The sequence below is a fragment of the Musca autumnalis genome, unplaced genomic scaffold (genome assembly GCF_047663935.1).
Source record: "Musca autumnalis isolate F117 unplaced genomic scaffold, ASM4766393v1 scaffold_5, whole genome shotgun sequence".
Classification (NCBI taxonomy): Eukaryota; Metazoa; Arthropoda; class Insecta; order Diptera; family Muscidae; genus Musca; species Musca autumnalis.
The window spans coordinates 14,953,758-14,970,426 of NW_027412088.1; the positions used below are offsets into that span (position 1 = coordinate 14,953,758).

Consider the following 16,669-nt stretch of genomic DNA (forward strand, 5'->3'; position numbering starts at 1 on the left):
CTAGCGTATAAGTGTTGCTAGTAGTAATACGCCACAATGGGACACCATAAATAATAAGTATACGTCCAGGTACGTCCAGGTGAAATTTTTTACATATTTTAACCACAAAATCATGTGAAATTCATAATAAACTGCATTTCCTGGAATCGTTTTCATGTATTATCATGTTAATTTTTGGGGCACCACTACAATAATTTGTGTTTCCCACCAGCCCCCTTAACCTTCATTCGTCAATTATGTTGCCATTTTGTTCTTGTCCCGCCGCCCCCTTAAAAATCAATCAAATGTGTTGTCTTATAACAACTGTTCATTAATCAAATTCACTGAAGATTGTCGCCCAATCAACCAACCACCCACCCACCACCTGCTCTCATGCACACAGAAAAAAAATATATTTGCAATTTCTCTTTTTGAATTAACCAAACAAAATTTAAATAAAATCCAACAACAACAAACCAAAAATTTTTACAGGCTCACATAAATCTTGTTCACATAACAATTGAACCGACCATACCCCTAAGTTTAACAACAACGACATCTATAAACAAAGCTTTATCGTCATCCTTGGCAAATGTTTCATCTGAATTTGTGGCTTCTGCTGCTCCTCCTCCATCATCATCATCAGCATGCAATAATAAAAATAATAAGCTACAGCATGAGCAACCCAAAGAGCAAGAACAAAAACAACAAAATACAAAATTATATTTTAATAATGGTACAACAACACCACCGCCACAATTTTCATCATCAATTGTAACACCAACAACAACAAAAAATGTAAATGTACCATTATCCTCCACTCCCATTGATACTGCCAAAGTAGCAGCTGTAGGAACATCTTCTTCGGCTTCTTCGTCGACTAAAACGTACATAACAACAGTTGAACATTTCATAACTGATCTAGAAGATGAAAAAGATACCCAAGAAATTAAGGTAACAAACAGAACAACAAAAGAATTTGACATTTTGAATTAATAATTCCCCCCTTCGCACCGAAAAAATTTCCATCAAAATGTATCTGCGGCACAATCCATTTAAAGCACCTTAAAATTATTTTTTTTTTTAATTATTTTCAACATTTTTTAAAGAGAAGCCTGGCCATAAATAATCTCTACTGTCTGCTCCATGGATATATTGTGGATATGGTTAGATAGGATTATCCGGTCTTTAAACACGTGGTTACCCCAAAAAGTTAGAGGCCAGACTTAGAATTTTAACGTCATGCTTTATCCACCGTCTTGTAGATAAAGCATAGTGCACGATAATCTCAGCCACTTAAGGGGATAACCACTGAGGGATAATATTATTCAAGTCTGGGGACAAAAGTAGTAACTATTTTGAGAAGAATTATCCACGTTTGCGGATAAAATTACCCATTTTTGGATAATGTTATCATATCCACGTTTGTGGATAATTGTTTGTTGGATGTGCTTAAAATTATCCACACGTTCGTGGATAAAATTATCCACGTTTGTGGATAAAATTATCCAGGTTTGTGGATAAAATTATCCACGTTTGTGGATAAAATTATCCACGTTTGAGGATAAATTTATTCACATTTGAGGATAACATAATCCACGTCTGAGGATAAAATTTCCACCTTTGTGGATAAAAGTATCCACCTTTGAGTAGAAAATAACCCAGGTGTGTGTATAAAAATATCCATTTTTGTAGATAAAGTTATCCACGTCTAAGGATAAAATTATCCACGTTTGTGGATAAAAGTATCCACCTTTGAGTAGAAAGTTACCCTGGTTTGTGGATAAAATTATCCACACGTTTGTGGATAAACTCATCCGCGTTTGTAGATAAAGTTATCCACGTTTGGGGATAAAATTATCCATTTTTACGGATAAAAATATCCACCTTTAAGTATAAAATTACCCAGGTTTGTGAATAATATTATCCACGTTTGTGGATAACATTATCCACAAACGTGGATAACATTATCCACGCTTCTGGATAAAATTATCCACGTTTGTAGATACAATTATTAACGTTTGTGAATAAAATTATCCACGTTTGTGAATAAAATTATCCACGTTTGTGGATATAATTATCCACGTTTGTGCTTAACATATTATTATCCACATTTGTGGGTAGAATTATCCACGTTTGTGAATAAAATTATCCACGTTTGTGAATAAAATTATCCACGTTTGTGGATAAAATTGGCGACGTTTGTGGATAAAATTGGCGACGTTTGTGAATAATATTATCCATGTTTGTGGATAAAATTATCCACGTTTGTGGATAAAATTATCCACGCTTGTGGATAAAATTATCCACGTTTGTGGATAAAATTATCCACGTTTGTGGATAAAATTATCCCCGTTTGTCGATAGTTTTATCCACGTTTGTGTTTGTAGATAAAATTATCCACTTTTGTGGATAAAATTATCCATCTTTGTGGATAAAATTATGCATGTTTGCTGACAAAATTATCCACGTTTTTGGATAAAATTATCCACTTTTATGGATAAAATTATCCACGTTTGTGGATAAAATTATTCATTTTTGTGGATAAAATTATCCACGTTTGTGAATAAAATTATCCACGTTTGTGGATAAAACTATCCACGTTTGTAAATAAAATTATCCACGTTTGTGGATAAAATTATTCACGTTTATGGATAAAATTATCCACTTTTGTGGATAAAATTCGCAACGTTTGTGTTTAAAAATATCCACGTTTGTGGATAAAATTATCCACATTTTTGGATAAAATTATCCACATTTGTGGATAAAATTATCCACGTTTGTGGATAAAATTATCCACTTTCGTGAATAAAATTATCCACTTTTGTGAATAAAATTATCCATTTTGGTATATAAAATTATCCACGTTTGTGGATAAAATTATCCATGTTTGTGGATAAAATTATCCGAGTTTGCGGATAAAATTATCAATTTTTGTAAATAAAATTATCCACTTTTGTGGATAAACTTATCCACGTTTGTGGATAAAAATATCCACGTTTGTGGATAAAATTATCCACATTTGTGGATAAAATTATCCACGTTTGTGGATAAAATTATCCACGTTTGTGGATAAAATTATCCACGTTTGTGGATAAAATTATGGACGTTTTTTGATACAATTATCCAAGTTTGTAGCTAAAATTATCCACTTTTGTAGATAAAATTATCCGCGTTTGTGGATAAAATTATCCACGTTTGTCTAGAAAATTATCCACGTGCCTGGATAAAATTATCCTCGTTTGTGGATAAACTTATACACGTTTGTGGATAAAATTATCCACGTTTGTGGATAAAATTGTCCACGTTTGCTGATAAAATTGTCCACGTTTGTGGATAAAATTATCCACGTTTGTAGATAAAATTATCCACGTTTGTGGATAAAATTATCCACGTTTGTGAATAAAATTATCCATGTTTGTGGATAAAATTATCCGAGTTTGGGGATAAAATTATCCATTTTGGTATATAAAATTATCCACTTTTGTGGATAAACTTATCCACGTTTGTGGATAAAATTATCCACGTTACTCAGGTTTGTGGATAACATTATCCACGTTTGTGGATAAAATTATCCACGTTTGTGGATAATATTATCCATGTTTACGGATAAAATTATCCACGTTTGGGAATAAAATTATTGATGTTTGGGGATAAAATTATCCATTTTAACTGATAAAATTATCCAAGTTTGTGTATAAAATTGTCCAAGTTTGCGGTAAATTATCCATGTTTACGGATAAAGTTATCCTCGTTTAGTGATAAAATTATCGATGTTAGGGGATAAAATTATCCATTTTTACGGATAAAATTATCAACGTTTGTGCATAAAAGCATCCACCTTTGAGTAGAAAATAACCCAGGTTTCTTGATAAAAATATCCAAGTTTGTGGATAAAATTATCCACGTCTAAGGAAAAAATTATCCACCTCTTTGAATAAAAATATCAACCTTTGAGTAGAAAGTTACCCAGGTTTGTGGATAATATTATCCACGTTTAAGGATAAAATTATCCACGCTTGTGGATAAAATTATCCACTTTTGTGGATAAAATTATCCACGTTTGTGGATAAAATGATTCATTTTGTGGATAAAATTATCCACGTTTGTGGATAAAATAATTCATGTTTGTGGATAAAATTATTCACGTTTGTGGATAAAATTATCCATGTTTACTGATAAAATTATTGATGTTTGGGGATAAAATTATCCATATTTACGGATAAAATTATCCACGTTTGTGTATAAAATTTTTCAAGTTTGCGGTAAATTATCCATGTTTACGAATAAAGTTACCCACCTCTTTGAATAAAAGTATCCACCTTTAGGTAGAAAGTTACCCAGGTTTGTGGATAATATTATCCACTTTTGTGGATAATATTATTCACGTTTATGGATAAAATAATTCATGTTTATGGATAAAATTATCCACGTTTGTGGATAAAATTATCCACGTTTGTGGATAAAATTGTCCACGTTTGTGGAAAACACTATCGACGTTTGTGGATAAAATTATCCATGTTTACGGATAAAATTGTCCACGTTTGGGGATAAAATTATCGATGTTTGGGGATAAAATTATCCATGTTTACGGATAAAATTGTCCACGTCTAAGGAAAAAATAATCCACCTCTTTGAATAAAAGTATCCACCTTTGAGTAGAAAGTTAAATTTCTGTAAAATTAATATTATATACAAAACCTATTTCTGCACCACTCTAAATTTAGAATAGAGGATAACTGTTCGATATTTAGTTTTAGAAAAAGCAATTCTTAGTTCGTATTAAGTTGTGAGAAAAAAAAATTTAAATCTAAATTACACAAATAGTACAGTTTTGAATATGGCACACTATATTTAGTCGGACACCACAAGCACAATAGCTTTTCTCTAAGTATTGAGTTTTTCGATTGGATGGATGAATGTTTGACAATTGTAAAATAACACGCAACCAAACCAAAAAAAAAACACTAAACACTTTTTCTTATTAAACCAAAGCTTTTTCTGCAAATTTTGAAAACAAATGTAACCTTTTGAACACTCCCAACTTTTAGGTTATACCACAATTTAGCAATGTTACGATTAGCAACAATAACAACATACAACTGCAACAACAACATTCAACAGAACCATCACCAATTATACAGGAGCCCCAAACACCCATTGTCTATGGTGGACATTTATCGGCCAGTGAAGCGGCCGCACCACATTTCCCACAACCTGCTCAACGTCAACAAAATTATCAGCAACCTTCACAGCAGCAGCCACCACAGCCATCGGCGGCGGCGGTTCAACAACAACAGCAACCGATTTATCAAAATCAATTTGAACTACAAAATGCTGCTGCAGCAGCTCAATCCAATTCAAGGCGCAATGTAGCCCGTGGCCTACAATATCGTGATTCTGCCTATGAATCACGACGCCAATCACAAAATATCACAGCTCCACCTGGTATTTTGTCAATGGACAATTTCCGCATGCTAAGCGTTTTGGGTCGTGGTCACTTTGGCAAAGTTATACTCTGTCAGCTGCGTACCAATAACCAATACTATGCCATCAAGGCTTTGAAGAAGGGCGACATCATTGCGCGTGATGAGGTGGAATCATTGCTCAGTGAAAAACGTATCTTTGAGGTGGCCAATGCAATGCGTCATCCATTTTTGGTTAATCTTTATGCCTGTTTCCAAACGGAGGTAAGTTGACAACTTTGGGCAGATGGTTTTTATGTTATCGGAACTTCTTTGTTTTTCTCCTTTTAGCAACATGTTTGTTTTGTCATGGAATATGCCGCTGGTGGCGATCTTATGATGCACATCCACACAGATGTTTTCTCCGAACCCCGTGCCGTATTCTATGCGGCTTGTGTTGTTTTAGGTTTACAGTATTTGCATGAAAATAAAATCATTTATCGTGATTTGAAATTGGATAATCTGTTATTGGACACAGAGGGTAGGTTTGCCATTTGAATTTCTCTTTATTTCATATCTTATTATTAATATGTCTGTTTGTGTGTGTGTTTTTTTAGGTTATGTTAAAATTGCCGATTTCGGTCTGTGTAAAGAAGGTATGGGCTTTGGTGATCGCACCGGCACATTCTGTGGTACTCCTGAATTCTTGGCCCCTGAAGTATTAACCGAGACTTCGTATACTCGCGCTGTGGACTGGTGGGGTTTGGGTGTGTTAATATTTGAAATGTTGGTGGGAGAGGTAAGGCTTATAATAAAATTATTAATAATATTTTATTTTATTAATCTTCTATTTATTTCCTTTTTACGTTTTAGTCACCCTTCCCCGGTGATGATGAAGAAGAAGTTTTCGATTCAATCGTTAACGATGAAGTTCGTTATCCACGATTCTTGTCGTTGGAAGCTATTGCTATAATGCGAAGGGTAAGTTCATACTTAATAGTTAAGGCAATTTCGTCGTTTGGTAACATACATTTAAGGAGGCCTTTAAGGTCCTCTTGTTCTTGAAAATCGACTTCAAAATGTCCTTTTAGTAAAGTCTTTTTTTTTTGTAAAGTATAATGTCCTTATTCTGATAATGAATACAATTTTATAGGATAAAGGGTAGCTATTAAAAGTCTTCTATAAAGTAAAACTTTTGCCAAAGATAAATAACAGATATTGGGTCCAAGTACGGCAGAGCGCTATGTCCTATGTCGTGTTTTAATACCCTCAGCATTTATGCTAACGAGGGTATATACCCTTTCATATGGGCAAAATGTGCCTCATCGAAATAATGATTTAGACCCCAAGAAGGTTTGGACGAAATTTGTTTCAGACAATTTGGAGTAGATTTAGCAATGTCCGTCCGTCTGTCTGTCTGGCTGGAGCGCACGATAACTCTCGAAGATGAACCGATTCGGTTCAAATTTTGGCTTTCGTAATATTTTGCCCAAACTTAGTTTAAGTTCGAAGATGGGCTATATCGGTCCACTCCTTCCGGTACCTCCCCCACAAAAGTTCGAAAATGTTCGGAAAATTTGTGTGCACGATAACTCTTGGTCCATACTTTGCCATCGTGAAATGTGTACCATACTTGGATAAGGTTTCAATATGGACCCAATCGGTCCCCTCCTTCGGGTACATCCCACAGAAAATTTTGGAAAAGTTCAGTTTAGGGCCATCTCTCGAATCGCTTTGATTTTTGTTTTAGCAACTTGTATTCACTGCCCCCATACGACGGTACAAGTTTCATCAGGGCAAGTCCATACTTCCTGAGAAAATAGCATGAAAGTTGCAAAAAAAAACTCCTATAACACCGTGTGAGGTGTTTGGAGCGCAAGATAACTCTCGAACGGATCTGCCGATTCGGTCCAAAATTTGGCCTAAGTAGTATTTTGTCCAAACATAGGTTAAGTTAGAAGATAAGCCATATCGGTTCACTCCTTCAGGTACCTCCCCCACAAAAGTTCAAAAAATTTCGGAAAAGTTCAGTTTAGGGCCATCTCTCGAATCGCTTTGGTTTTTGTTTTAGCAACTTGTATTCACTGCCCCCATACGACGGTACAAGTTTCATCAGGGCAAGTCCATACTTCCTGAGAAAATAGCATGAAAGTTGCAAAAAAAACTCCTATAACACCGTGTGAGGTTGTTAGAGCGCAAAATAACACTCGAACGGATCTGCCGATTCGGTCGAGGCCTTACTAGTATTTTGTCCAAACATAGTTTAAGTTCGAAGATAAGCCATATCGGTCTACTCCTTCAGGTACCTCCCCCACAAAAGTTCAAATTGTTCGTACGGTAACTCTTGAAGGGAGTGGCCGAATTTGTCCATACTTTACACTTCCTAATATTTCTACCAGATATAGATCAGGTTCAAGTATGGACTATATTTGTCCACTCCATCCGGTACATCCCACACAAAATTTCGAATAAGTTCACTTTAAGACCTGATATCGAATCACTTTGATTTTTGTTGAAGCAACTTGCATTCGCTGCCTCAATTACCAAAAAAAAGTTAAAAAGTGCAGTTTAAGGGTCTGAGTAGCTCCCCAAAAAAGTAAAAAAGTGCAGTTTAAGGGTCTGAAATTGTTATGGAAGGTAGGCCTTGTGGTGTTCGTGTATCGTTCCTCTGTGTCCATAATCAGAACCCTGGACTGGCTGCGACCGTAACGAATCGGGAGTTAGTTGACTGGGTTTAGCTGGGCAGTTAAATGGATGCAGCATATCATGCTATTAAATTGGTTCCAATACCAATTGAGACTAGTAGACATCCGGATCTTAATTGAGTTAAAACCACACTTGTTTGCCTTGGCAGCTGGCGTTTTTGTGCTGCGGTGGATGTAGTATGGTCTCCAATAACTGAAAAAGAGGCCCGAAAGTTCACTTTGTACCGTATTTTTCTACATTATAAAAATCTGTTCTGATATGCCTGGGTGAGGGAAACCTGTTCTCAGATTGGGGCCGGGACGCTAACGAGCAATAACACCCCACCAGGTACTGCATCTACAACATCTCGTTGTGTTCATGCACCGGCAAAAAATCTTCCTTTCCTCATAGTGTCATGAGGAGACACCCTGTTGCAGTCCTCAGGGTTACATTCTGGTAGGATTGAATATTCTTTCACTGCATAGCGCTAACATTTAAATGCCTTACTAGCACCGCATAGTATTTCACAGACCGGCCTATTGCCTTGTTGGAAGTCGATAAGGTTCTCAATCGCTGTCGGTCGGTGACTTTTAGACTTTCTTCTTAGTTCGGATCTTGTCAAAAATATCTGTCGTTTTCGCGGACAACATGATGTTGATCGTTGCACCAAATGTCTGGGGGTAGATAGTGGTCGGAATCAGGACACTATTCGAACAATATGTTCAGGGGTAGCCTCATTTCTGCCGTCATAATCCTCTGATGGAAGAACTGTACTAAGTCAGCTATAAAGATATTTAACCTATCTTATATGGCATCGAAAATACGACCCGACGCTTATATCGTACAATCATCCGCATAAATTATGATCTCCTTTCCGGCTGGAAGGTATGAAATTTCAGAAAGGTAGAGGTTAAACAATTAAACAACCTTGGGAAACTTTCTGTTTCATTTTAAGGGCCTTCGATTTATTGTGTCTGAATTCCACAAACGACTGGGGTCCACATATAGGTAATTATCCACCTTCCAAACACGGATGGACGGAAGTCTCATTTCCTTTTTCCTCGAACAACTTGACATGTCATTGGCACTGATGTCAGGCAACTGGGCAACTGCTTTTCATCATGGGTAGAAATTGTCCCTCTAGAATCTTTGCTACAGGCGACATGTGTTAAATCAGCATGTACGACTCTCTTCTTCTAGCATCGTTGCCTGCCTTCAGTAGCGGGATCACCCTGCCATTTTTCCAGGCTTTTGGTACAATATGGGTGGCTAATGATAATTTGAGGAGACTTCTCAGATACTCAACTTCGTGCCGTGAGCATTTCGTGTGGGTCCAGCGCCTAGGATGATTTCGCGTTTCGGATGACATCTGTAGCATCGCTCATCGCAAATTGTGATGTTAGCTTCTCGCCTGAGAGGGCTCTTATACGGCGTAGCACACTCCTCTTCGCCCTACCACCCTCTGGATGCTCTGTAAATTGTCAGTAAAAATAACCCTTGCACATCCTCGGATCTTTGACTATCACGGCGTTGAAAGTAGCCATTCTATCATCCTTCATTCCCGAATTCGAGAGTGATTTAACCGTTGGCACAAATAACTGTATACTGTAACAATGTTGCTTTGCGTATGCTCGTCTACTAGCCTTTTGACTTCAAGAATAGGCTATCCTAACTCTTGGGTCTTCAGGGTTCTTACGTTGAAGCTTCGCATTCATTTGGTAGTCTAATCGTCTGTGTTGGAGAATAAGGTGTAATTGTGGATATTCGACCAGCATGTAAATAGGGAGCGACTGCAGCTGTGATAATACATACATACAGTGGTGTGAAAAATAATAAGGACACTTCAATCCATAACCAAAATTACATTGAAAACTGACTAAAAAAGTGAAAATTACATTAGTTTATAAAATTTATTGTTTTCTTAAAATGTTAAGAAAATTATTATAAAAATATTTTGATTGCTTGTAACCATATATTTTATTTATCTTTTATATTTTATGCGAATTGTCGTAGTTTGTTGTGTGAAAAATAATAAGGACACTTCATGACATCCTTTAATAAGGACCAAACTTGAAAGAAATTAATGCAGGTTTTTACTAAATAATCGTAGATAAAGTGTTTCAGTGTCATTAATACTTTGTAGACGATCCTTTGTTTTCTAAAACGAAAGCGCATCGTCTGGGCATCGAGTCGACCAAATTTTGGCACTTCTCTACTGGTATCGCGTCCTACGCAACCTGTTTAAGTTGCCAAAGGTTGCCATAATTTGATGGACACTTTCCCCTGCTTGATTTTTTAACTTCATTCCACAACATTTTGCAATCGGGTTCAAATCAAGGGATTGTATGGGCCATTCTAACAACTTAACTTAACTATCCTGGAACGCCTTTTTTCATTTTGCCGTCATTTTTGGGTCATTAACCTTGCTGAAGACTCATTTGAGAGGCACACCCCCTTCAGCATACGGAAGAATTATATTTTTCAAAATATCAATGTAGTGTAGTGATTTCAAAAACACTTTGAATACTGTATAGAGACCCCACAGCATAGTAAGAAAATGAGCCCCACACCATGCTGTTACCTCTGTCATATTTAGCATCCTTCAGAGTATATTTTGGGTTATATTATTGATTTTTAGGTCTTCAACCCTGATAAACTCTTCTATCAGAACAAAAAATATATTTGGTTTCATCAGACCAAAGAATGGTACGCAATTTTTCTTAGACCAAGCGATGTGATTTTCTAGCAAACTGTATTATTTGCTGAATATTTTTATACCCTACACCACTACGTAGGAAGTGTATAATTTTTCGATTAAAATGATACTTTTCTGACACTGTGAGCTCTAATGTGGCCACCACAGAGGGTTTTAGGAGTTGTTGATGCGTCAAAATTAATATTTAAGTAGTTCTTTATTTGTAAAGATGTGGTAAAAGGATCTTTTTTAATCTTCGAATAACGCATTTATTATTACAGGTGCATTTTTTGGATTTCTACTACGACTTTTATCTTTGAAGTTCACTTAGCTGCATCCTCCACTATTGTTTTTAAAGATTCTAAGCTTTTTCTTAAATTTTTCTGTATGAATTTCCTTCTTTATGTAAAAATTAAATGATTTCTCGAGTAGCGTGATAACAATGCATATTTTTACCCATATTTGTAAAGAACAACTAAAAATACCGGTAGATTTAACATTTATTGAATAGAAACTAATTCATTTTAAACTTTTACTTACAGGAAAGAATCACAAAAAATAATATCCATTTATTTTTACTAAAACGAAAAACTGTCCTTATTTTTTTTTCACAGCAGAAATCACGAATTTTACGAAAAATATTTGATATGTATAAAAACTAAACAGAAAGCAACCAAAATCGTAACGGGATTTCTTATGGCAATACATGTACATTTTCAAAAACAAATTTCCATCGCAAATTCTTCCATTTTACACATTTTAGGAGCGACCAACATTTGTGAATGTCACTGTCCTTATTATTTTTCACACCACTGTAAGTTCCCACAACATTCCTGAAAGGACAAACGTTACTTCTCTCATAGCACTAAGTGCACGCCGATTCATATTGGCTCAATGATATGCGACCCACTTTTTATCGACGTGTCGGAACGTTGTGATTTACGACACCGCTTGTTAAGAACTTTTTCATGGCTGAAATACTTAGGAAATGGAAGCCGACATTACAATGAGGGGATTTGCCACCGCCGAAAACTTTAATTTTGAACCGCAAACCTTCTAAGTTCAAGGCGCTGTGATAATATTCAGGAAAATTATCTTAGCTACCGGAATATCTGATGGACTGTGTATCTCTCTGAAGCGATCATTGTTAAGTTTAGCTTTTTCCGCGGTTCAGATAGGTACGTTTGTCATAGGTGATGAAGGAGGGATTGTCTGTTAACATTGGATAGTGGTATGAGCCAAGCGAAATGACGGATCGCCAGGATGTTTCATTTGTCAGGCCGGGTACCACAATGTGATGTGTGATGTCTGGTGAGCTGTAGCAATCTCCCCTTACCTTTGTAGGAATGTTTTCTTTCGCTTTGTAAAATCTGGAGCTATTTTTTAGACAGCCGCCTAATTATAATTGGCTATGTATGTCCATTTTCGATGAAATTTGAAATGTGTGACGGAATTTGATCTGGAAAAAAGTTTGTCAAATTACTTTAAAATCTGTTCAGATTTGAATATAGCTCTCATATAAATATTTTCAGCATATTTCATGTATTTGATGCTCTAAATACGCAAATTGTGCCCAATTTTGATGAAATTTGGAAAATGTGATGGAATTCGAACTAGAACAAGTAAAAAAGTGTTAGTCGGCTTTGCCGACAGATATATACCCTCAGCCAATGTGAAGTGAAACCTTTACCTACGGACAGATCGAATATATTTAAGGTCTCTTCAGAATTTTGTGGCCCTTTTTGGATATTTGAACTTCCCGAAAAAAATTTGGATTAGGAATTAACTGCACTAAGACACAAATGTTGAACCTTTGTGGGGGAGGTACGCTTAGGGAGGACCGATATGGGCCATTTTAGAAGCTAAACTAAATTTTGACAAAATATTAGGAGACCCAAGGTTGGAACAAATTGGTTGCCTCATTCAAGTGATATCGTCCTAGCATTTTAGTGACATTTTTTAAACATTGGGAAGAAGTACCGGAAGTTATGGACCGGTATTGCCCCGTGAAACTAAGTTTGGATATAATATGATGAAGACCAAATGTTGGACCAAATCGGTTGAACAGTTCGGGAGTTATGGTGCTCTCTAGCCACCACATATGGTAACATAGTGTTTTTTACACCTTTCGGGGGCTGTTTTCCTAAGAAATATGGACTTGCCCCTGAAAAAAACTTTTACCGTCGTAATGGAGGTAGCGAATGCAAATCGCTTCAACAAAAATCAAAGTGATTCGAGAGCAGGTCTTAAAGTGAACTTATCCGAAATTTTGTGTGATAGATACCAGAAGGAGGAGACAAATATAGTCCATATTCGAACCTGATTTATATCTGGTAGATATATTAGGATGTGCAAAGTATGGATTACATCGGTAACTCCCTTCAAGAGTTATTGTGCGCACAATTTTTCCGAACATTTTTCAACTTTTGAGGGGGAGGTACCTGAAGGAGTGGACCGATATGACCTATCTTCGAATTTAAACTATGTTTGGACAAAATATTACGAAGGCCAAATTTTGGACCGAATCTGCAGATTCGTTCGAGAGTTATCTTGCGCTTCAACCACTACACACGGTGTCATAGGGGCTCTTTGCAACTTTTAGGCTATTTTCTCAGGAAGTATGGACTTGCCCGTGATGAAACTTGTTCCGTCGTATGGGGGGCAGTGAATACAAGTTGTTGCAATAAAAATCAAAGCGATTCGAGAGCAGGTCCTAAATTGAACTTCCCCCCGACAGACGAACGAATCGACTCCAAATTGTCTGAAACACATTTCGTCCAAACATACTTGGGGTCTAAAACCATTATTTCGATGAGGCACATTTTGCCCGTATGAAAGTGTATATACCCTCGTTAGCATAAATGCTGACGGTATAAAAATCGTCGAGCGCTTTTTAAATAAATCGCGGTTCAAGTTGACATTTTTAAGGGTTTTTTTAGGTTTTCACGATTTTGTTTGGAAATCACAAGTCCTATCCGAATGGGACTAAAAAAATGTTGTAGCTGGGAAAATTCTCTACAAGTTTGGCTTTTATAATATCTTCGTAGTTTTTACCGTTTCTGAGCTATAATTTTCAAAATGGATTGACTGTATCGCCTCCTTATAAAACAATGTCATGACTGCAATTTCCCAACTTAAACTTATATATCACAAAAATAGTACAACATAGGACAATTTCGAAAGCCAATCTTGTAGAAAATTTTCACAGCTACAACATATTCTTCAGTCCAATTTCGAAAGAATTTTTTATGCTTAATCCTGACGACCTAAGAAAAAATCTGAAAGTTTGATCTGAACCTCTATATCTCAAAAATGGTAAAACCTAGGAAAACAATCTTGTACAGAATTTTCACTGCTACAACATTTTCCTTAGTCCCATTTCAATAGGACTTGCGGTTTCCAAGCAATATCGTAAAAACCTAAAAACCCTTAAATATGTCAACTTGAAGCACTCCGGCGATTTTTTTTTTTTTTTTTTTTTTGTTTTTTAATTTTTCTCATCTATGAACATTGTAGTTTCAGAATCCGCAAAAACTTCCCAGGTGTAAGCACTTTCCATTTAATTTTGGTTCAATAGCACCGTGTGAAAGGAATCTAATTATTCCAGTTTTACATATTACGTGTTTTTTCTTCTTTTTATTAATTTTTTGTATTCCTTTTTTTCTCACAGCTTCTACGTAAAAATCCTGAAAGACGTTTGGGTTCATCGGAACGTGATGCTGAAGATGTGAAGAGACAAGCCTTCTTCCGTTCAATAGTCTGGGATGATTTGTTATTGCGCCGCGTTAGGCCACCATTTGTGCCTACCATTGTAAGTTTTTGTAGCAGCATTCAAACTCTGGAAAAGCTGTTTTATTTAAATAAAAATTTTAAATTTCTTTTTTCTTCATTTTCTTTCAGACCCACTTGGAAGATGTATCCAATTTCGATGAAGAATTTACTTCAGAAAGACCACAATTGACACCGCCAAAGGAACCACGTGTTTTGACTGATGAAGAGCAAATGTTCTTCCAAGATTTCACATATACAGCAGAGTGGTCTTAATAAAGTTAAATGGGAAATGAAAAAAAACAAGCACCACAACTAACACCAAGGACATTACCACCAGAACCATTAAATACAACAGCAACACCATCACCCCATTCATTATTAATAACAATACACAATAATGAAAGATTTTTGTAAGAAAAGATTTCATGGCGTTTCGAGAGTTATTAAGCCGTCCCCATATATTCAAATGAAGACGGTTGTATATTTCTTTTTATTTTTTCTTTTTAAGTTCTAAATTTGTTAAATACTAAAATGCCTTTAATTTCATTCGTTTTTTTATCCAAAACTTGTAACTGTTTCATTTTTTTATTTTACTAGTTTTCTGGCAATTATGGCCACGATGATGAAGAAGATGATGATTATGTATTTTTCCTTTTTAGTATCTTTTATTTTAATTTAATTAATTTTGTTGCTTCTTTTGAGCATAAAAATTTACATATTTTTTAGTTAGAAAAGAAAACAAAATATAAAAACCCCTAAACATAGCAAGAAACAAAAAAGCATGTTGCCTTTTAAAAGTTATTCTGATTAAAATAAAAAAAAAACTAAGTTAAAAGTAAAATAACTTTGAAAAGAAGAAAAAAAAACAAACCCCATTAAATTTATAACAAGCTCTTATATAAAAAATGTGAAGAGTATAAATTATTTATATAATATATAGTAAAACAACAAAAAAACAAACAAAAACCAACAACAATTTATTATTTGTGAAAATTTATTGAAACAAAAAAAAACGTGTAGAGGAGGAGCCCAAAAGTTAACGAATTCAGTGAAATACTAGAATGAATTCATCAATTAAAAAACTACATTTGAAATACATTATATATTTAAAATAAAACAATAACATTTTAAATTATAATAAGCATTTAAAGATTATAGAAATTAGAATATAACTAAACAACCAACCAACCAACAACATCAATTATATACATTTACAACAAAACGATAAACAAACATAAGCGTTTTCAAGGAAATGAAAAGAAAAAAAAAACAAATATTTGTAAAAAAAAAACAAAACAACATAATTCTTAAACTACCTTACATAAGTCATAATCTACAACTAACAACTCTGCTGTAAATCACTAACCAACTAACAACCTCAATTCCTTGACCTTCCTTCTCCCCTTGATATGATGCCTGCCTACCACCCAACCAAGCCCTCTTCATTTTTTCACCCATCAACTTAGTCACTCTCCCATGCACCTCTGTAGATAATAACAAGTTATCCTCTAACCACAACAACAAAAAACAAGAACTTGGAACTAATCGCGTTCCACCTGTCCAATTTGTCTGTTTACCACCTACCCTATTTGCTCATCAGTTTCTCAAAACATAGTCCTATATTTTTCATAAAATTATTATTTATATAATTCTATTTAATTTTTATTAGAAAATGTCATTTTTGTTTTTAAAGAAAAAAAAGAAAAGTCAAAACTTTTTGTATTATTTTTTTTCGTGTGTCCAAAACACATTAAACTAAAATCTTATTCTTTATTTTCTATTATTTGTATTTTCTTTACTTAGTTGTTTACCTATTCTTTTCCTTTTTTTTTTTTGCTTCAGCATTAATTATTTTTTAATTTAATTATTATTACTATTATTATTTTCGTGTATTAAGAAAAACAAAACGTAAAAGAAAAAGAAAAAACAGTGTTAAGGTTTTTATTTTTATTTAATCATTTACACATTTAATAAGTAATGTTGACACTATAAATAAAATAATCATTATTTAAATTTTCTATTGCGTTTTTATTTCAGTATTGTATTTCACATTTTTGGACTTGTTTGGTTTATTTTAGAATTTATGTAATATATAAAATGCTTCTGTTTTCTATTATGGAATGATGATTTTGTA

At 34.8% G+C, this 16,669-nt stretch overlaps 1 protein-coding gene across 50 annotated transcripts in view; it reads left to right on the forward strand.

The window, feature by feature from the left end:
- Pkn (serine/threonine-protein kinase N) overlaps positions 1-15,831 on the forward strand; it is a 297,850-nt gene extending 282,019 nt beyond the window's left edge. For 30 of the 50 annotated variants that reach the window (XM_073990881.1, XM_073990853.1, XM_073990875.1 and 27 more), the window contains 7 exons: positions 472-933; positions 5,031-5,669; positions 5,736-5,925; positions 6,002-6,183; positions 6,258-6,365; positions 14,435-14,575; positions 14,665-15,831. In XM_073990881.1, coding sequence (XP_073846982.1) covers positions 472-933; positions 5,031-5,669; positions 5,736-5,925; positions 6,002-6,183; positions 6,258-6,365; positions 14,435-14,575; positions 14,665-14,808 — 1,866 coding nt within the window. In that variant the 3' untranslated portion in view covers positions 14,809-15,831. The remainder of the gene's footprint in view (positions 1-471; positions 934-5,030; positions 5,670-5,735; positions 5,926-6,001; positions 6,184-6,257; positions 6,366-14,434; positions 14,576-14,664) is intronic. The other 20 variants (XM_073990896.1, XM_073990879.1, XM_073990886.1 and 17 more) reach the window with 1 other exon arrangement.
- Positions 15,832-16,669: the final 838 nt, after the last annotated feature.